Source organism: Delphinus delphis, chromosome X (genome assembly GCF_949987515.2).
Source record: "Delphinus delphis chromosome X, mDelDel1.2, whole genome shotgun sequence".
Lineage (NCBI taxonomy): Eukaryota > Metazoa > Chordata > Mammalia > Artiodactyla > Delphinidae > Delphinus > Delphinus delphis.
Genome location: NC_082704.1, coordinates 85177352 through 85199777, shown reverse-complemented (window position 1 = coordinate 85199777; position 22426 = coordinate 85177352). Strand labels below are relative to the sequence as shown.

At 45.4% G+C, this 22426-nt stretch overlaps 1 protein-coding gene and 1 non-coding gene across 2 annotated transcripts; one reads left to right on the top strand and one right to left on the bottom strand.

The window, feature by feature from the left end:
• Nucleotides 1–8254: 8254 nt before the first annotated feature.
• Nucleotides 8255–8326, top strand: TRNAE-CUC (transfer RNA glutamic acid (anticodon CUC)). The gene has a single exon. It is a non-coding gene; the product is annotated as a tRNA-Glu (tRNA).
• Nucleotides 8327–18555: 10229 nt separating this feature from the next.
• Nucleotides 18556–22393, bottom strand: TIMM17B (translocase of inner mitochondrial membrane 17B). Its single transcript, XM_060001721.1, has 6 exons — nucleotides 22256–22393; nucleotides 21379–21478; nucleotides 20266–20329; nucleotides 19216–19344; nucleotides 19019–19129; nucleotides 18556–18928 (listed from the first exon to the last, which is right to left on the bottom strand). Exons 1-6 carry the CDS (start codon nucleotides 22279–22281, stop codon nucleotides 18840–18842), a joined length of 519 nt encoding a protein of 172 aa, XP_059857704.1. The 5' UTR covers nucleotides 22282–22393; the 3' UTR covers nucleotides 18556–18839.
• Between the last annotated feature and the right edge of the window lie 33 nt (nucleotides 22394–22426).

Sequence of the window (22426 nt, the reverse complement as noted above, 5' to 3'; positions counted from 1 at the left end):
TCTGTCTCTCCCTGCCTCTTATTCTTTCTCTCCCTTCATCTCCACAACACTCCTCCCGTCTGTCTTTATTTTGTTGTCTGTATCTACTTGCTTTTCCGTAGATATATAGATAGATACATTGATAGATTTTACTCATATATTGTTCCAAAAGGATTTCAAGCATCAAAAGGATTCGAAGTATTTCTTTGCATTCCTTCATCAAAGGAAACAAAACTTTGGTAAAATTTGTGTATCCATAGGGGGAAAAATGTTAGGAAGGGCACGTCAGTGGTATGGAAGGGCATGTCACTGGGGGCAGGGAGAGATAACTGATGGTTTGTCACGTTCTCCTTTACACTTTTCTCAGTTGTCTGGGAAAAAAAGATTCAATGAATAGGTATTACTATTATAATCAGATAAAAATAAAGATATTTTCATTTTGGTTGGAATTAAAACAAAGTATGGTAACATGACATAAATCAAAAGTGAGGAAAAGAAAGATCCATTTATGTTGTGAATATGTCTAATCCATTTATTCTAACTGCCTCTATCTCCTCAGTATTACAAACAACTTTACAGTGAAAATCCTTATACACATCCCCTTTGGACCTGAAGAGTATATACCCAGGGATGATGTATTGGACATGCAATTAAGATGACTCCCATGATCCTTGCCTTCTGATGTTCACATCCTTGGGTAATCCCCTCCCTTTGAGTGTGTGTGTGTGTGTGTGTGTGTGTGTGTGTGTGTGTGTGTCCAAAGGTGACCAGATGTACATGATTACATGTAGATAATTATGTTAAAAATGAGGTTGAAATGATCAACTTGTGAGGCAACTCCCACTCCCTTGCTGGCTTTAATGAAACAAGTGGCCACTTTGGGGAACCTCATATAGCAAGAAACAGAGGGTGGCCTTTAGGAGCCTAGGGTGGCCTCCAGCTGACTGCCAGCAAGAAATTGAAGCCTTCAGTCCTATGACTTCAAGGAATTGAATTCTGCCAACAACCTGAGTGAGCTTGGAAACAGATCCTTCCCCAGTCGAGCATCAGATGAGATTGCAGCCCTGGTAAACACCTTCATGTCAATCTTGTGAGACCCTAAGCAGAGAAACAAGTTAAGCCACACGCTGACTCCTGACCCACAGAAACTGTGAGTTAATGTTTTTTCAAGTTAAGAAGCTTATGGTAATATTGTTACACAGCAATAGAAAACTAGTATAAATGGGATAATAAGACTTCTATAGAGGGACTTCCCTGGCGGTCCAGTGGTTAAGACTCCATGCTTCCAATGCAGGGGGCACGGGTTCGATCCCTGGTTGGGGAACTAAGATCCCACATGCTGCACAATGTGGCCAAAAAAAAAAAGACTTCTATAGAGAAAATGTTAAACTTCACTAATAGTTATAAAAGATGATCTGAATAAATGAAGACACATGAAGACACATTTCATGCTCTTGGATGAGACTATTTCATATTATAAATATTTCAATTATATCCAAATTAATATATAATTTCAATATAATCTTAATTTAAATCCCAGCTGAATATTTTAAAGAAAATCAAGAAAACATTTCAAAATGTATATAAAGAGTCCACACAAAGCTTATACATGAATGTTCAAAGCAGCATTTTTCACAATAGCCCCCAAATAGAAACAACTCAAATGTCTACCAACTGATGAATGGACAGACAAAATGAGGTACATCCATACAATGGAATATTACTTGTCCATAAAAAGAAATGAAGTACTGATACGTGCTACAATATGGATGAAACTTGAAAATATGCCAAGTGAAAAAAGCCAGACACAAAAAGCCACATATTGCATGATTCCGTTTATGTGAAATGCCCAGAATAGGCAAATCCATGGAGATAGAAAGTTAATTCGTGGTTGCCAGGGGTTGAGGGGAGAAGAGAACGGAATGGCAGTGGGTGCAGGGGGCAGTTACTGCAAATAAGTACAGCGTGTCTTTTTGAGGTGATGAAAATGTTTTGGTGTTAAATAGTGGTGATGGCTGAATATACTAAAAACCATGGAATTGTACACTTTTATTTTTTTTAGGGCAATATATGACTTATCTTCATTTCAAGTAAAGATATCTTTATCTAACAATTAACAATGTCCTTTTATTCAAAAGTACCTTTAAAATACCATTTAGTCCCAACGACAATTTCTTTTTTTTTTTTTTTTTTTTTAATTAACATCTTTATTGGGGTATAATTACTTTACAATGGTGTGTTAGTTTCTGCTTTATAACAAAGTGAATCAGTTATACATATACATATGTTCCCATATCTCTTCCCTCTTGCGTCTCCCTCCCTCCCACCCTCCCTATCCCACCCCTCCAGGCTGTCACAGAGCACCGAGCCAATATCCCCGTGCCATGCGGCTGCTTCCCTCTAGCTATCTACCTTACTATGTTTGTTAGTGTGTATATGTCCATGACTCTCTCTCGCCCCGTCACAGCTCACCCTTCCCCCTCCCCATAACCTCAAGTCCGTTCTCTAGGAGGTCTGCGTCCAACGACAATTTCTTGAGATGGAATTGTTCTCTTTACAGATGACGACATTAATGCTCTGAGAGAATATATTGAATTGTACACTTTAAAATGATGAACTTTATGGTATGTGAATTATATGTCAATAAATAAGTATCTATATAAAAGAATAAAGGTCTGTGAAGAGCTAAATTAATTCTGAAAAAGAGAAGTAAAGAAGGTAGACTTTACTTACCAGGTATTAGAATGTGTTCTAAGGCCAGAAAGGTAGATGGTGCTTGGAAAACTGGAAGAAAATAAGCTGGAGCCCTACCTCACACCATATACAAACAGTAACTCCAGACGGGTTAAAGACCTTCATGTAAAAGGAAACACTATAAATTAATAGAAAAAATAGCCTATGTGACCTTGATATGGGGAGGGACTTCCTGAACAAAACTTCAAAAGCACAAACCACAAGGAAGAATGTTAATGACAGTATACACATCAAAATTTACAATTTCTGGGGAATTTCCTGGTGGTCCAGTGGTTAGGACTCCCTGCTTCCACTGCAGGGGGCATGAGTTCAATCCCTGGTCGGTGAACTAAGATCCCACAAGCCACACGGCACGGCCAAAAAAAATTTACAATTTCTGTTTAATGAAAGATCCTATACACAAAGTTAACAGACATAACAGCAAATATCTACTTGCTATGGCTGAAATTACCAGAGGTTAAACATCTGGAATATAAAGGTGCTTTGGGAAATCATCAAGAAAAAGACAGGAACCCCAAAGAAAAATGGACAAAGGATAGGAACAGACAGATCACAAAAGAGGAAACCCATGGGGTTATCAGGCATATGAAGACATGCTCAATTTTACTAATGATTAGAGAAGTGCAAATTTTAGAAAAAACAGTGAAATATTACTTTACCCCCATCATATTTGCAAAAATTAGAAAACCGAGTCACACAAAGTGCTGGCAGTCATGTGGGGATACAAGAACCTTCACGTACTGTTGGTGAGAGTCTGGGCTTGAGCAGCCATTCTGGACAGTTGTCTGGAGCACTCAACCAAATTTAGCCTCTACACCAGAGCTGTCAAGTACCCAAGAGGGTCTACCACCCATAGTGAAGGGGGGCTGGGAAAATTCCCCCTGAGAAAGGGTATCTATGCTGAGAACTAAAGGTCCAGGAGGAGTTACCCAGGAAGTTGGGTATAAGGGAAAAGCATTTCAGGCAGAGGGAACTGCGCAAGAAAAGGATCTAAGGTGAGAAGCAGCATGGCACATTCATGGCACATAAAGTAAGGCCAGTGAGCCTGAAGCACAGCAGGGACATGTTCTGATTTGCTGTATTTTGAAGCCTTCTGGGAGAGTGTAGCAAATTGGTCTAATGAGCACACACATCTGTTGATACCTCCCTTCCTTCCCCAAATTCTCCCAAAGCAACCCCAAAAATACCCTGAAAAGAAAATCTTCAGTGGTGCCTTTCTTTCTTTCCTTCTTTCTCTGTTTCATTCATTCTTTCTTTAATTTTTAGTTTATATTGAACTATAGTTGATTTACAATGCTGTTTTAGTTTCTGGTGTACAGCAAAGTGATTCAGTCATATATATATATATATATATATATATATATATATATATATATGTATGTGTATATATATATATATATATATATATATTCTTTTTCCAATTCTTTTCCCATTTAGGTTATTACAGAATATTGAGCAGAGTTCCCTGTGCTATACAGTAGGTTCTTGTCGATTACCTATTTAAAATATAGTAGTGTGTATATGTCAATCCCAAACTCCCAATTTATCCCTCCTCCCCCTAACCTTTCCCCTTTGGTAACCATAAGTTTGTTTTCTAAGTCTGTGAGTCTATTTCTGTTTTGTAAATAAGTTCATTTGTATCATTTTTTTTAGATTCCACATATAAGCGATATCATATGATATTTGTCTTTCTCTGTCTGACTTACTTCACTTGTATAATAATCTCCAGGTCCATCCATGTTGCCAGTGGTGCTTTTCAAGGGAGCCATCAGGGGACCGAATATTCTCTAGGAGACTACAGATGGAGTCAAGCCATATGGAAAAGAGAGCTAAGGGAACCACAATCTAAATACAAGGGGCAAGGATGGACTTTTGCAGAAGTCCACCCTGAGTGGAAGCAGACTGTGTGGCTTCAGGCTGGAGCACTTAATTGCCAGTATGAGCTCCTCCAGAGCTCTGTCATTCTAATTCCTTCATTTAAAAAATATGTATATTTATTTATTTAGGCTGTGCCGGGTCTTAGTTGCAGCATGCATGCAGGACGTAGTTCTCTGACCAGGGATCAAACCCAGGGCCCCTGCATTGGAAGCATGGAGTCTTACCCACTGGACCACCAGGGAAGTCCCTCTAATTCCTTTAAATAGCCTGTATTCACTGTAAGTCCCAAATTCACATCTCTAGCCTGGGCCTCTCCAGATTCAAAATCCAACTGCCTCCTCAACATTTCCACTTTGGTGTTTCATAGGCATCTCAATGCTAACTTCCCCAAAATCGAACTATTGAGTCACTGCCTCCAAGGCCTGCCCTTCCACGACAAAGACAAAAACAAAACAAACAAAAACTCTATTCCTCTCTCAGTCTCCCCTATCTCTGTAAATGGTCCCTTATTCACCCAGCTTCTCAGGTCAAAAACCATAAAGCATCCTTTTTTACACTTTTATTGGAGTATAGTTGATTTACAGTGTTGTGTTAGTTTCAAGTGTACAGTAAAGTGAATCAGTATATATATATATATTTTATATATAGTAATGTGTATATGTTAATCCCAATCTCCTAATTTATCACCTCTCCCCATGTTTCCCCTTTGGTAACCGTAAGTTTGATTTTGAGATCTGTGAGTCGGTTTCTGTTTTGTAAAACGTTCATTTGTATAATTTTTAAATTAGATTCCACATAAAAGTGATATCAGGGGCTTCCCTGGTGGTGCAGTGGTTAAGAATCCACCTGCCAATGCAGGGAACATGGGTTCGAGCCCTGGTCTGGGAAGATCCCACATGCCACGGAGCAACTAAGCCCGTGCGCCACAACTACTGAGCCTGTGAGCCACAACTACTGAAGCCCACGTGCCTAGAGCCCATGCTCCGCAACAAGAGAAGCCACCGCAATGAGAAGCCTGCGCACCGCAATAAAGAGTAGCCCCCGCTCGCCACAACTAGAGAAAGCCCGTGCGCAGCAATGAAGACCCAACGCAGCCAAAAATAAATAAATAAATACATATTTTTTAAAAAGTGATATCATATGATATTTGTCTTTGACTTACTTCACTTAGTATGATAATCTCTAGGTCCATCCATGTCGCTGCAAATGGCATTATTTCATTCTTTTAAAAACCATAAAGCATCCTTGATGCCTCTTTTTCTCACCCCCACATCTAGTCTCTGAGGAAGTCCTTTTGGCTCCACCTTCAAAATAGATCCATAATCCAATCCCTTCTCATTCCCTCCACTGCCAGCACTGTCATCAGTCATTTGGACCCTTGCAGTAGCTCCCTCACTAGTCTCCCTGCTTCTTTCCTTGCCTCCTTACAGTTTCTTTTCCTCATAGCAGCCAGAGGTATCCTACTCTAACTCAAGTAATTTCTCTTATGTACTCAGAATTCCCTCCTGGCTCCCATCAGAATAAAAGCTAAAGTCCACGGTCCCACATAAAGCCTATGGTCCACAAGACCCTGTGAGATCTAGTCCTTGTTACCTCTCTGACCTCCCATCCTACCACTGTCCCCCTCACTCTCTCTGCACCTGCACTGGTCTCCTTTCTGCTCTTCATACATGCTGAGTGTGCTCACAACTTCAGGCTCTTCGCTATTTGCTATTCTCTTTGCATGTGCCTTGTTCCCTCATTTCATCCTGGTCTGTTTAGATATCGCCCCTTCAGAGAGGCCTTCCTTGATATTTCTACCTCAAGTTTTCTGTCTCTAGAGTCTGCTTTATTTTACACTGTAGCACTTAACACTTCCCTTCATCATATTACCTCTATAATGCTTTATATATACCGTCTCCCCAACTACAGTGCAAGTTTCATGGGGATAGAGTCTTCAATCTCTTCACCATTGCATCCCCACACCTGGAATATAGTAAGAATTCAATAAGTATGTTTAAAGCATTGAGTTAATTTAAGAATAACCAATAATACAAAACGTAAGGACTAAGAACAAATGGAACAGGAAAAGAATGAGAGGAAACAAAAGTAATCAAAGGAGTATGGAATCTTCTTAAATATTGATGATACTACACTCGCAAAATAAGAATGGGCCATGTGAGGGGGCAAGGAGCATTGGAAAATCTTTGTATCTTTCTCTCAATTTTTCTGTGAACCTAAAGCTGCTCTAAAAAAGTATAGTCTTGGACTTCCCTGGTGGCATAGTGGTTAAGAATCCTCCTGCCAGGACACGGGTTCGAGCCCTGGTCTGGGAAGATCCCACATGAAGCGGAGCAACTAGGCCCGTGAGCCACAACTACTGACCCTGTGCGTCTGGAGCCTGTGCTCCACAACAAGAGAGGCCGCGACAGTGAGAGGCCCGCGCACTGCGATGAAGAGTGGCCACCACTCGCCGCAACTAGAGAAAGCCCTTGCACAGAAACGAAGACCCAACACAGCCAAAAATAAATAAATAAATAAATAAATTTATTTTTTAAAAAAGAATCCTCCTGACAACGCAGGGGACACGGGTTCCAGCCCTGGTCCAGGAAGATCCCACATGCTGCGGAGCAACTAAGCCCGTGCACCACAACTACGGAGCCTGCGCTCTACAGCCCGCGAGCCACAACTACTGAGCCTGCGTGCCACAACTACTGAAGCCCGTGCGCCTAGAGCCCGTGCTCCGCGACAAGAGAAGCCACTGCAATGAGAAGCCCACGCACCGCAACGAAGAGTGGCCCCCACTCGCCGCAACTACAGCAAAGCCCGCGTGCAGCAACAAAGACCCAACGCAGCAAAAAAAAAAAAAAAAGTATAGTCTTGGGACTTCCCTGGTGGTCCAGTGGCTAAGACTTTGCGCTCCCAATGTAGGGGGCCTAGGTTCAATCTCTGGTCAGGGAACTAGATCCCACATGCCGCAACTAAGAGTTTGCATGCTGCAAGGAAGATCCCGCACACAGCAACCAAGATCCGTGCCACAACTAAGACCTGGCACAGCCAAATAAATATTAAACATTTTAAAAGTATAGCCTTTTTTTTTCTTTGCTGCACCACAGGGCTTGCGGGATTTTAATTTCCCGACCAGGGTTTGAACCTGGGCCCTGGCAGTGAAAGAGCCGAGTCCCAATCACTGGACCACCAGGGAATTCCCAAAAGTATAGTCTTTAAAAAGAAAAAAAGAGGCTGCTATGAAAAGAGCAATCGGCAGACACAGGGCTGAATAAATAGAATGGCCATAACTGAAAACAGAATTAGTAATTCGAAAAATAATTTTGAAAAAGTCTTTCAAGTATGAGGATCCAAAAAGACCAAGAGATAGACAATGGAAAAGGGAAGTTAAGGGCTATGAAATATTGATGCTGAAAATTCAACATGCATCCTCCTTTCCTCAGTGCATTTGCAAATGCTATACTTATTTAGAATCAGCTGCTCCCTTGAGCACCTTGTATAAATATCAGCCTTGTCCTCCAGACATTACTCTCTAACATTACACCCTGTTCATTCCCTTTATTGCATTTAGTGCAACCTGTATTTATATATTTGTGGGTTGTCTACCTCCTTCCCCCATTAGAATGTAAGTTCTATAAATAAGAGCAGGGGGAATTCCCTGGTAGTCCAGTGGTTAGGACTCAGCTCTCTCACTGCTGTGGCCCGGGTTCAACCCCTGGTTAGGGAAATAAGATCCCAAAAGCCATGCAGCTCAGCCATAAATAATAAATAAATAAATAGCAGGTATGCCATCTGTAATGGTCATGGTTGCATCCCTCTGTCACTATGTCCAACATAAAGTATGCATGTTGTATTTGATTAATTAATTGATTGATTGATCCTGGAGAAATTTAGAACTCCAAAGGTAAAGAAGAAGCTTCAAAAGATGTAAAATAGGTCACATAAAATATTACAGGAGTATCGGAGTTTTCTCAGTCAGCATAGTACTCTAACACAATGGTGCAATATCTTAAAAGCTATGAGAGGCAATTTTTAAGCTAAAACTCTTTACTCAGTCAACCTAGTATTCAAGTATGAGGGCAAAATAAAGATCTTTTAGGGTATCTACAATTTTGATTATTATGTACAAACCATCTCTGAAAGAATTGCAAAAGCGTGAACTGAAAGAAAAAAAACAAACAATGACAAGAAACTTCCCAATTTGGTGAAAAACAGGAATCTATACATCTAAGAGCTCAACAAACACCAAGTAGGATAAACTAAAGGAGATCCATATCTATACGCATAGTAGTCAAACTGTTGAAAGCTAAAGACAGAGAAAATCTTGAAAGCAACATGAGAAAAATGACTCATCATGTACAAGTGTATCACAAGAAGATTAACATCTGACTTCTCAACAGAAACCATAGAGACCAGGAGGCAGGGAGGTGACATATTCAAAGTGCTTAAAGAGGGAATTCCCTGGTGATCCAGTGGTTAGGACTCTGTGCTTTCACTGGCAAGGCCCCGGGTCCAATCCCTGGAATGACTGTCAACCACGAATTCTATATCCAGAAAAGATACCTTTTAAAAATAAAGGAGTAGATTTACGTTATATGTATTTTACCACACGTTAAAAATTTTTTAAATAAATTTATTTATTTATTTATTTTGGCTGCGTTGGGTTTTCATTGCTGGGCGAGGGCTTTCTCTAGTTGTGGCGAGCGGGGGCTACTCTTCGTTGCGGTGCACAGGCTTCTTATTGCGGTGGCTTCTTTTGTTGCAGAGCGCGGGCTCTAGGCACACGGGCTTCAGCAGTTGTGGCACGCAGGCTCAGTAGTTGTGGCTTTTGGGCTCTAGAGCACAGGTTCAGTAGTTGTGACGCATGGGCTTAGTTGCTCCGCGGCATGTTGCATCTTCCCGGACCAGGGCTCGAACCCATGTTCCCTGCATTGGCAGGCAGATTCTTAACCACTGCGCCACCAGGGAAGTCCCAATTTTTAAAAAAATTTTTAAATGAGGGAGAAAGTGACAACATTTTGTTTAGTAAACAAAAACATCACTAAACAGACCCACAAGAAATACTAAAGAGAGTCCTTCAAGCTGAATTGAAAGGACACCAGGGGACTTCCCTGGTGGTCCAGTGGTTAGGACTCTGCCCTTCCACTGCAGGGAACACGGTTCAATCCCTGGTTGGGGAACTAAGATCCTGCAGGCACTGGCGCGGCAAAAAAAAAAAGAAAGGACACCAGGTAGTCACTCGAATCTGCATGAAGAAAAAACAAAGAACACTGCTAAAGGTAACTACAGAGGTAAATATAAAAGACAGTATAAATATGTATTTTTTAACTCTTTTCTTCTGTTATCTGATTTAGATGACAAATACATAAAGCAATAATTATAAAACTGTTGATGGACTTATAATGTATAAAGATGTAATTTACCTAATGATAATAGGGCAAAGGAGGAGAAAAGGAACAGAGCTATATTGGAGCAAAGTCTCTGTATGTTATTGAAATTAATGAATAATAATTTAAATTAATTATTAATTACTCAATAATTTGAAAACTTCCCACAGAGATGCCCAGATCAAGATGACTTCACTGGCGAATTCTACCAAGCATTTAAAGAAGAATTAATAGCAAATTTTCACAAACTCTTCCCCAAAATTGAAGAGGAGAGAACATTTTTCAAGTCATTCTATGAGGCCAAAAGCAAAATCAGACAAAGGCAACCCTACAAAAGTACAGACCAATATCTCTTATGAATGTAAACTCAAAACTCCTCTTCAAAATTCTAGCAAACTAGGGGTGGTGGTGTGATGAATTGCGAGATTGGGATTGACATGTATACACTGATGTGTATAAAATGGATGACTAATAAGAACCTGCTGTATAAAAAAATAAATAAAATTAAATTCAAGAAAAACATTCTAGCAAACTAAAGCCAACAACATATAAAAAGGATTATACACCATGACCAAGTGGGATTTATCCTGGGAATGTAAGGTTGCTTAATATCTGAAATCAATTAATGTAGTAGGCCATAACAATAGAATAAAGTACAAGAACCACACGATCAACTCAACAGAAGCAGGAAAAGCATCTGACAAAATTCAACACCCCTTCATATGTTTTTATCGTGAATCAACATATCATCAACAACCTAGGAGTAGAAGAAAACTTCCTCGACATGATAAAGGACAAAAATCCCACAGCTAATATCACACTTCTTTTTTTTTGTCACAAGAAACTGATCTTTACTCAACAAAGTTCTACACAAGTGGAATCTCATGCCACCTCGGTGCCAATCCCCAGCACAACACAGTGACAAGTGGACAGACCCTGGAGGAAGTGGGGGGAGGGACGTGGGAATGAGAAGGACTGCAGATCCAGGCCAGTCTGGGTCCGCAGCCCTGGGCAGGGGAAAAGGTTGAGAAGCTGAAACTTCATTGTGCAAAAATCAACCAAAAATATTTTTAAAATTAAATAGTTTCTTAAAAAAAGAAAGAAGAAAAGGAAAGATAACTAGAACGCCTTTCCTGAAGGTGGTTGGAGCCACCCATCCTGGATGGAAAAGTGGTTACCAATCCCATCAGACAGCCAATCCATCCACATACCCCAAGACCCAGCAGAGAATGCTCCAAAGAACCTAACGTCCTACTTAATGGTGAAAGACTGAAAGCTTTTCCCCCAAGGATCAGGATTAAGACAAAGATGTTCGCTTTACCACTTCTATTTAACATTGTGCTGAAGGTGGTAGCCAGGGCAATTAGGCAAGAAAGGGAGATAAAAGGGATTCATATTGGAAAGGCAGAAGTGAAATCACTTCTGTTCGCAAATGACATGATCTTGTACATGGATAATCTTAAAGAATCCACAAGAGGGCTTCCCTGGTGGCGCAGTTGTTGAGAGTCCGCCTACTGATGCAGGGGACATGGGTTCGTGTCCTGGTCCGGGAAGATCCCACATGCCACGGAGCGGCTGGGCCCATGAGCCATGGCCACTGAGCCTGCGCGTCTGGAGCCTGTGCTCCGCAATGGGAGAGGCCACAGCAGTGAGAGGCCTGCGAACCGCAAAAAAAAAAAAAAAAAAAGGGTTGAGGTAAACTTAACGTTATGTGTACCTCAGTCTGGTCTTTGTGTCCCTGAGAATTGCTTTGTTTAGTTTCATCTGCCCAGAATCAGGAGGGTTTTTATTCCTGGCCCAATAGCAGTGATGACTGGCCTTTGGCCAAAATCTGGAGACACCAAGTCACACAAGCACCACCCTTCTGAAACACTGCAGTTCTCAGGAGGACTTCTCAGTCTAAAACCGTGCCCCTTGCAGGCCAAGCACTTGCTTCCTTCATGTTTTCTCACTGTAATGTCAACACATTATCTCTCTAAGTGGCAATTTTCACCAGGGAAATTTTGGAATTGAAATAACCACTTTGAGAAACTTTTGCCATGAACAAGATTGTCCATTTGAGAGATTCCTTACAACAAAAAGGGCAGAAAAACCACACGAAGAGCTTGTTTTATTATTTTTTTTAATATTTATTTATTTATTTATTTGGCTGCACCAGGTCTTAGTTGCGGTACTCAGGATCTTTGTTGAGGCCTGCAGGATCTTTAGTTGCGGCATGTGGGATCTAGTTCCCTGACCAGGGATGGAACCCCGGCCCCCTGCATTGAGAGCCCTGAGTCTTAACCGCTGGTCCACCAGAGGAGTCCCGAGCTTGCTTGTTTTATCTGTCTCAAGGAGAGAGATCATTTTGTTTAACATAGGAGACACCCTCCTCTTCATTTCTGTATTTGGGGATTAAGAAGTGCTGATTTTTTAATAGTATGCCTTGATAAAACTGTCAAGGGCCTGAATTATTGTTTAAATCAGCTGTAATAACTCTCTTTTGAGTATGTTTATGTCAAATCGCATTTTCCTGCAGCCAAAATTCTTCCCTTCTCCTTTCATAGGGAAATGTAACTAGCCTTTTACAGTGATAATTTCATATTCATCTGAAGCCACTACAAAACCCTTATCAAAATGGACAACAAATGAAGGAATTTCTATATAGCTTTCCATTACTTGTGTAAACAAAGAATGCTGCCTACCATTCCAGTTCTATAAGGATTAAGTCATTAGCCGTTGCAATCACTCACCTACGAGTATACCCTGAAAGGAATTCAGGGGGAAACATTCTATGTTTTGGATATATGGGCCCCTAGGTAGTTAAGATGCATATCTAAAGAAGAATTTCAATGACCCCAGATTCTTGCATCTTCCCATATATAGATAAGCACTAAAATCCTTAACTGAGATATGGGGTGTGTGTGTGTGTGTGTGTGTGTGTGTGTGTGTGTGTGTGTGAGAAAGAGAGAGAGAGAGATATGGGGTGTGTGTGTGTGTGTGTGTGTGTGTGTGTGTGAGAGAGAGATATGGGGTGTGTGTGTGTGTGTGTGTGTGTGTGAGAGAGAGAGAGAGAGATATATGGGGTGTGTGTGTGTGTGTGTGTGTGTGTGTGTGTGTGTGATTAGCAGTAATCTTTTGCCAAGATGCATGCTTGAGTACATGTATTTCCCAGCCAAAAAAATTATACATTTACTAGTTCCTCCCCTACCTCTTTGAAGCAGTTCCCATTTCTCGGAAACACTGAATAAAACTCAACTGACAGCTCTTATGTTGTGTGTTTTTTCTCCAATTGACACTTGAGATCACTATAAGAAGAGTGGAGGTTAACAAAAATGCTTCATGATAATAGCCACAATAGCAGAGAAAAATTGGCCTTGACACTGAACCAACATTGATGGGGTAACTTTAAGGGTCTTGCTGAGATGGTTCCCTTGCATGTCACACCTCATAACAATCATGACAAAGACTGAAAAGGTAGGGTGTGGATAGAAACCAATAGCTCGAGGCCCTTTTGAACACCTCCAAAGGGCTATGAGCAAGTTCTGGCTGTGGTTTATTTTCCAGGTGAACTGAGTTTTTCCTACTGGTCAGAGAGTTATCACTGTAAAGGTAGGGAAACTGCTTGCCTTTGTATTCCCGACTCAACTTACCTCTCCAGTAGCAGGGACAGGCATTGCACTTATTTAAAGAACTCTGTTATTTAAAAACTCTGTAAAGTTTTAACTTCTCAGAAACTCTACAGCCATTATCACCTATAATCTTCAGAAAAAGTGGAGAGACCTAATGGAATTTGGAAAGTAAAATCAACAAACTTCTAACCCTAACCCTCAAACTTCCAGGGACTAAAGTATTGCCATTAGCCTTGATGGCAATAAGCTCTAACCCCTCTGGGGACCACCTATAGTTAGCTACTTCTGAGTTAATAACAGACTACCCTAAGTGTTTTGTAATTGCACCTCAAATCCTAGATTCTACCCTCTTACAGGCCAATATGACTTCATACTACTAGAGACTCGTGTGATGCCTCCAGATGTCCCCATAACAGGTTCAAGCTGCATTTCCAAAAAAGTCTGCACGATCAAAGGGAAAGCTGCCCTTGAGCCTCAGCGGAAAAGACCTTATTAATAGGCTTCAAACTGAGGATTCTTAGGAATTCTCCAGAAGCTGATGACTGCAGATTTGGATGGCTTCTGCTCAAGGTGACAGAACAAGATTAATTTTCTGATTCTTCAGCACCTTTTTTTCTTTTTACTTCACTATTAATCTTGACTATTACTGTACCTTGACACCTTCTAGTAACCAAGTAAAATATCTCTCACCCTGTTACTTTTGACCCGCTATGGATTCCCTCTGTCACTTAGGGGAAAAACGAAACTATCTTGTGTGTTTTCTCAGACTACAGCTACTATGAATTTGATTGCTGGATCTCGATCTCTCTCTCTCACTCTCTCTCTCATGCAGACTCACACGCCTACCTCAAACTGACAAAAATGCAATAGCTCTTCTTTTAAATACCTCAGAAGGTAGCTTTCTTTCTATAGGTCCTCTCACATTTCCCTTAAAAAAAAAATCCCAAACCTCGATCTTGTAAAAATTGGCTGTTGGCCTCAGAGAATGCTTCTGCTGAAGTCGCTGCAACCCTATCAGCAAGACCCAGCCCATCAGGAATGGGAGCTAACAGTTGGGGCAGTTTGTTCTCTTCAAACACACTTTAGCCTGTTTTGCTGCTACTGTTTAACTCCACTCAAGAAATCCACTCTAGAGGACTTCCTTGGTGGTGCAATGGTTAAGAATCCGCCTTCCAATGCAGGGGACACAGGTTTGAGCCCTGGTCCGGGAAGATCTCACATGTCGAGGAGCAACTAAGCCTGTGCGCCACAACTACTGAGCCTGCACTCCAGAGCCTGCAAGCCACAACTACTGAAGCCTGCGTGCCACAACTACTGAAGCCCGTGCACCTAGAGCCCATGCTCCACAACAAGAGAAGCCACCGCAATGAGAAGCCCACGCACTGCAATAAAAAGTAGACCCCGCTCGCCGCAAATAGAGAAAGCCTGCACACAGCAACAAAGACCCAACACAGCCAAAAATAAATAAATAAAAATAAATAAATTTATAAAAAAAATAGTTCACACCATCCATGAAAACCTTCAAGTAACACCCATAATTAGGATGGATAATGTGTTGTCCCGGAAATCATGTTGCAAGTGACCTCTGAAACTCTATACACCGTAAATAAGACTATAAATCCCAGCTTTGCCATTTTCAGGCAGTATAACCATGGGCAAGTTGCTTTACCTTTTTGTGCTTTCAGTTTCCTCATATGTATAATGAGCGTAAGGAAAGGAAGGTTCCTCTGTCACCTCCGAAGTGATCACTGGCATATCTGAAGTGATCACAGGCTTGCAGGTAATCTGATGACACTGCAGATCCCCTGGAGATGGCCCCGATCGGTCAGTTCCAGAGGTTGGCCCTAAATGGGCTCCTTGAGATGGTTGCCAGGTCCCAACATCAGAGCGTAGATCTCTAAAGGTGTATCCCTGGGGAAGGCAGCCCTCCCACCCCCCTGGAGGACCTGGGATGGTAGGGGTGGAGCTATGAGGGCTGTCCTGCCCAGCCAGGTCCTGTTATCCAACTGCCACTAAGAGAACAGGGGAAATGAGAACACTCAGACCAGCAACTCAGAGTAAGGTATGCACCCAACTCTTCTGTCTTACTTTCTCTCCCACTTCTCTTTTTCTTTCTCTGCCCCTCAGCTTCTCTCTTTTTTCTTTGCTATCTCTGTCTCTCCCAATATGTCTCTATCTCCTCACTTTCATCCCCTCTTTTCCCTGTCTTTTTTTTTAATGTGTACTGCTTTTTCTCTTGGTATCTGTTTCTCTGCATCTCCATTTCTCCTTTGATGTCTCTGTAAACTGGCTATCTGTCTCTTTCCCTATCTTTTCTCTCTGTCTTTGATTTCCCCTCGTCTCTCTCCCCAGCCTCTCAGGGTCTCTGCCTGAGGAAGTGGACAAAGGGATTTCCCCACTCCACTGTCAGGGCTGGAACCTCTTGCTCTTCTCTGATTCTGTCCACCTCTCTAACCCTCCTCATCCACCAAATATCTTCCCTTCCCCACCGCGTGCAGACAGGTGGATGGCAAACTCCAGGACTCAGGGAGGGTGAGAGTCACCAGCCAGAGAAATCAAAGCAGAGAGATGAGGAAGAAGAGCTGAGAGACAGATCAAGACATAGAGGCAGAGTAGGGGCTCAGGCGAGGAGGGAGACCGGAAGGAAGAACCTGAGGGAGAGCCACTGAAATCCTTATGAGAGAGAAAGAGAGAGAATGCAGTTTGGGCATCTCTCTGCCTCTCTGAGGCCAGTGAGCTGGAGGGTAAGTGGGCAGGCAGCCTGAGGAGGCCTGGCCTGACAACCCTTGTCGGTTCAGCCCCTCAAACCAGCTCAGAACTCTACACCGCCACCTCGCCTTCTCTCCCGCCTTGGCCTCCACTTTGACGCTGAGGGTCTTCCCACCTGCATTTCTGACCCTCAAACAGCTCCTTCTTGCTCCTCTTCCTGTCTCTGTCCTTTCTCCTCATCTCTGTCTCTTTTCCTTTATTTCTTGTATGTCTCTCTGCCTCTCTTTCTATGTGTCCATTAGTGTCTCTATGTCCCTGTGTATGTCCCTCAATTCCTATTTCTCTCGCCATCTGTTTGTTTCACTCTTGCCTTCTCCGTCTCCTGCCTTTTCTGGGTCTCTGCAATCCCCCCCACCCCCGGTGGAAACCATCCGGGGTCTGACCCCACATTCCCTTCTTCTGGGAAGAGCAGCAGGCCCGCGGTCAGGTCAGGGGGCGGGGCCTGAGGACTCGCCCTGGACCCAACTCCCCCCGCAACTCCGGAGACCTGCACGACACCGGACACCCCAGCCCCACCTAGGAGCCGGGTGACGCCGCGGCAGCTAGGCTCCCACGAAGCCCCACCACCACTCGATGCCGCTCTACAACTCTCAGCCGAAGCCCAGTCCTCCGCTACTAAACCCAGTACTGGTCCCGCCCGGCCCAGCCAGCAGCCCCAGGAGCCAGAGCACAAGGCCCTGAACTTCACCATGAACCGTTCCACGGCCCCACGGCTCCAACAGCCTTCCAGACCCGGAGACCTTGAGCGGGGTCCCAAAAGTGGGAGGGCGGGGCGCCCGAGCATTTGAGGTTCCCGAAGCGGCGGGACCTTAAGGAGCAGGAGAGGGCGGGGTCTGAAGACGGGAAGAGGTAGGGTCTAGAGGCTTCTGAGGGCGGGAAACCTGGGCCTGCAGGAGGCTTAGAGGGCAGGGCTGAAAGATAGGGAGGGGGTGACCTGGGGGCGGGGCCTGGAGACAAAGGGTCTGTGAACAGCACAGCAGCCTGAGGTGGGCAGAACCTGAGGGCTCAAGGAAGGAAAAGGCTCAGGAGAGCTAGCGGGCCTGTTTGATAGGAGCAGGGTGGGGCCAGGAAACGCAGCGGGGATGGGGCCTGGAGGTGAGGAAGGGCGCGGCCTAGGTGTACCGAATGGGCGGGACCAAAGGAAGTGGCCTGGAAATACAAGGGTTGCAGCCTGGGATACCCAGGGTCTGACTGGCATCCCGGTCCTACCCAGGCAAGTGTATTGCTGCTGCTGGCGTGGCCACGGAGTCGGCAAGTTCGAGGCCAGGGCCCTGCTGGGGCACTGAGAGAGCTGTGTGCACGGGGCCTGCTACGTGCGCCTGGCACTGAGTCCATCAAGCAGCGTTGCAGTTCTACTACCTCCGAGGACCACTAGGACCTCGTTGGGGCCTTCAGAGGCCTGAGAACTCCGCATTTGCACCCCCAGGGAGCGAGTTTGTATGAGAGGGCATTTCCACCTCTTTGCAATGGCTTGCATAAAAGGGACAGTTGGTGTGTCTCCCATGAGGCCACCTGCACCCCCGTGGAGGCGTCTGCCCCACACATGTAGGTGTTTGCATGCAAGAGACAGTGTTTGGAGCCGATGTCCATCCGAGAAAATCTCTCTCCCATAACCCCCACTCCACCCCCAAAACGAAACCTCATCCGGTACCCTTAAATACTGACAACCCTGAGCATCGCAGAGCAGAAATCTCTCTGTAGTGCAGAAGACAAGATTAAGGGTACCGTCTTCAAGGAAGCTGGGTCTCCCCGACCCCTACTTCCATCCCAGGTCCCTGGTGAGGCCACATGGAGGGGGAATTAACTTCACAAACGGGGTGACTGGTATTCAGAAAGACAGAGTTCACTGTGAGGTCAGATTTCCCAGTCTTTGCAATGGGGACATGGGGGAGAGGGGTCAGAGGTGCCGCATGCTGAACCACCCCTCTACCCCAGCAATCCTGTGTTCACTCATTTCTTTCCCAAGCCTGTTCCTCTTCTGTCTGCTTGTGATTCAACACTTGGCCCCCTTATTCATGTACTATTCACATCTGGATTCATTCCCCCTCCTACACATTCATCCCACAAACCTTTACTAGAGCCCACTCTCTGTGGGACTCCAAATCCTAGGGCTCCCAAGTCCCTGAAGAGGGCTCTACCCCTTGTCCTAGTGAGCAGCTCCAATGGGTGGCTCAAGGAGTACATACATAGGCATTTCAAAACTGGCTTTAAATACTGATCAGGGTGCCATGCAAAGGGACTGGGGTGAGAGCTTGTTACATATGAGTGGGGGCTGGGGTGCCTGAGAGAGAAGGGACCCACCCATCAGGGCAGCTGGGGTGCCCCACCCCCAACCTGGGATAAGGGAACAGAGTAGAGGCCCTCTCTGGAGGGTCCCAGGGCCAACCGGGAGCCAGCCCTCCCTTCGAGGTAGATCATCGCGGAGGGAACCAAGGAGGAGCTCCCACGGTGGCGATGACAGGCGGTCACTTCCTCAGTGGTATTGCTGATAGCTGGGGTAGCCTGGGGCTGGGGTACCCTCCTTAGGGGGCAGCTGGCTGGGGTCCTCCAGGAATGGGGGTGCTGGAGCAGGGAGAATTGGATAAAGATGAGTGGAGGAGGCAAGGCAGAGCATTTCCCACCTCTCCCTGGCCAGCTTCACCAGGAACTCACCATTGCGGAACTGCTGGGCAGTGTAGCGAGTGAGGAGGATGCCAACACCCTCGATGAGGGCCAACAGAATGCCTCCCATCATTGCTGAGCCCACCATGGCCAATGGGCCACCTGGAGGAATGAGGAGGCACAGGGAGACAGGTGAGAGCAGGCAGAACAGGGTGGAAGGGGCTGGGGCCTGGGGATGGGGCACTCACTGCGGGCAGCCAGCACAGCCCCAGTCAATGCTCCACTGGTGATGGAGTTCCAGGGATCTTCCTTGCCCCGCAGCCGCACCAGACCGCAGTCGATGGTGGAGAACAGGCCCCCCCACACTGCGAAGCTACCTGTTGAGGGACCACAGCCTAATTAGTGTTTGTGGGGAATCCCCAGAATATACGGCTCAGGGTCCAGGGACTCCCAAGGCTTGAATGCTCTGGCAAAGAACGGGGGGAAAAACCCAGAGGCAAAGGCAGATGGCAAACTCCTAGGGGAGAGCCCCCATCTGTCTCTGTGGTAGCTCCTTCAATCTGTCTGTAATTGCCATCGGCACTCCTTTCACCTTCACAGGGGGCTGACAAGTATTTTACGGGCAGATTTATCTGCTTCTATATGGCTTTTTTCTTGGCCCCGCCATGCACTCATTCCTCTCAGTTCTCTGACCAGGGATTGAACCTGAGTGATGGCAATGAAAGCCCGGAATCCTAACCACCAGGCCACCAGGGAACTCCCTTCTATATGGCTTTTAACAGAGCAACTTTGATCTTTGTAACTACCACACAGAACTGGAATTCTGACCTTGGTTTCAGGGAGAAGGAAAGGGGTTAGCAAAGCCAGTTAACAATACAATAGTTAAAATGTTTACTCAAGTCTTACTGTGTGCCAGGACCTGATCTACACACTGCATGTTACTTGACTTCTGAAAATTTATATTAGTTAATACTATCAAAGCGCTTAACAGAGCAACCAGCACTTAGTAAGTACTACCTAAGTTACATAAATTACAGAACTTATTGTTTTGTCATCCCCATGTTGCAGATGAGGTTCAGAGAGGTTAAGCCACTAGCCCAAGATCACACAGCAGGGAAGAGCCAGGGCCTGGATTTAAACTCCAGAACTCACCCATATGAAATTGCTGGGAAACGTCACTCCCCCAGGAAGTCCCAGGCAGAGGTGGGACTAGAATCTGGACCCCCAACTTGCAGTCTAGACTCAAAGGAGCAACCAGCTCAACTCTGTTATCACATCTGTCTCCCCAAACCTCTCACCTCCAATCTGAGGGGCTCGGATCCTCACAGCGTTGACACTGCCTCTCATTCGGTGCCGAATTCCCTGGAGGAAAGTGAGGAGGAAGGGAATCAGAGCCCGGTTGAGGCCACTGGCAGACAAGGTTTCTAGCTTTTAAGAGAGGGATGGGGGCAGGAAACCTGGAGGGGTATCAGGGGTAGAGATGTGGGGAAGGGGCCAAGAACTAGGGGGCTGGGGAGCACCCCAATATAGGTGCTCTAAGAGCTGGGATGAGAAATCATTCATTCATTCATTACTTAGCACCTATGTGCCAGGCACCATGCTGTGTGCAGGGATACAGCAGTAAACAAGGTAGACCTGGCCCCTACGCTCTCAGAGCTCACATTATAGTGGGGGAGACAGATCCTAAATAAGGGTACAGATAAGACAGCTTCAGACAGCAATAAGAACGCTAGAGGAAATAGGAAAAAGAGCTATGACAGTGGCTGAAGGGTCAGGAAAGACCTCTTTAAGGAGGGGGGCATTTATGCTGAGACCTTGAGGATAAGAGGGAGAAACCTGGACAAAGATCCAGGAAAGAGAGCTCCAGGAGATGAGGGGAGGGACAGGGCTAGACAGAGAAATTACAGAGACCTTGACAAATGCATGGCATTTAAAGTCATGACATTTGATGAGGTCTCCCAGGAAGGGGAGGGGGGTTGTCAGAGATAGAGAGTGAGAGAGAGAGGGAATAGATTACGTTAAATTAAAAGCATTTTCTCAGCTTTAAGGCTGTCCTCCTCCTGCCAATTAAACTCCTGTCACTTCCCTCTATCCAGGCTTCCAACCCAGAATCTGCCTCTAGGTAAAATCTGACTGGCTTTGCACACACACATTTAGGTTTTGGTGATGACCCTTTTGACATCACAGCATTTCCACAGAGGAGCTCCAGTTGGGTGGGGGGTGAGGGGCAGAGGTCATGTTTGCAGTTCCTCCAAACTTCCAGATCCTGGAGCCAGGCCTGGCATATAGTAGGTGAGCAGGCACCAGAATGAATAAGTGCATGTGACTGGCAGCTCCAAGCAGTTTTCAGAACAGTATCCCATGTGGGCAGGGCAGGACCCCCGCGCCACCCAGGGAAGGCCAGGACTCACGACAGGGGCATTGCGGAAGCCCTTAATGGCCTGGAAGACTCCACCGCCGATAACACCCATAGTGAAGGCGCCACCGCAATCATCCACAATTCGCCATGGGCTGCAAGCGGGAAGGGGAGGATGGGGTTAATGTGAGCCCTCCCTCTTGCCATGTCACAATGACTCTTTCCAACTGGGAGAGACTAAGTCACCCAAATGGGAAGCAGAATTTCAGATAATAGATTATTCTCCCCCTCATTTAAGCAAGAAATAGTGCGAAGGAGGGAAAATATTAGTCTTTGCCCTGTCCGCCCCTCCCCTTCGCAGCCAACCAAGAAATCAACCGCTTTACTACTATCAATGATTAAATGAATTGATAACAAGCAAAGAGTTGGCAAGTTTAAATAAGCGCTACAGAAGTGTTAAGCTAGCACTGTTACTAAAGCAGAACGGGCTCGCACCCCCCTTTCCCACAATGAGCACGTCCAACCAAGCCACGCCCTCTTTTTTTTTTTTAAACCCGTACAACTGGGAAAAACCAATCGCAGACCGGGGGGATGATCCAGCACCGCTCAATACCGCACCACCCCCTCGGCTGGAATGGATTCGACCAGCGTGTCTTTTCGTTAACAAAGAGAGACTGGGAGGTACGAAGGCAAGGGAAACGTGGAGTGGTTCGCCCTTGCACCGCACCTTCTCCTTTAGGCACACAGTTGTGGCCCCTCTTAACGGAGCCCGAGTAGGAGGAAGGGGAGGGGAGCAGAAGGAGACAACAAACGTCTAAGAGTCTCCCGAGTCTGGGACGTGGCGCTGTGTGGCCGATGCCTCCCCCGCCCGCCTCCCACCGCTGGCCGTGGCGCCCCAGCAACAGTCCCGAGGCCTGCGCCCCTCGCCGTACCAAGGCTCCCGAGCGTACTCCTCCATGGCGCCGGCGTCCGGCCGCGCAGTCTGACTAAACCGCGGGCGGGCCACGCCCCCACCGTAAATGCACACAGGCGTTCGAGCTTTCCACCTATTCCAGGGCAATGATTGGGTCGTTTCACCAGAAGAAGTCAGACCAAGGGGCACT

Excerpts from the sequence above, each read along its gene's own strand:
- TIMM17B (XM_060001721.1), bottom strand. The coding sequence starts at position 22,281 with ATGGAGGAGTACGCTCGGGAGCCTTG. Across the intron at positions 20,330-21,378 it reads GCTTCCGCAATGCCCCTGTC|GGAATTCGGCACCGAATGAG; the intron begins GTGAGTCCTGGC and ends ACTTTCCTCCAG. Across the intron at positions 19,345-20,265 it reads CCGAGCCCCTCAGATTGGAG|GTAGCTTCGCAGTGTGGGGG; the intron begins GTGAGAGGTTTG and ends GTCCCTCAACAG.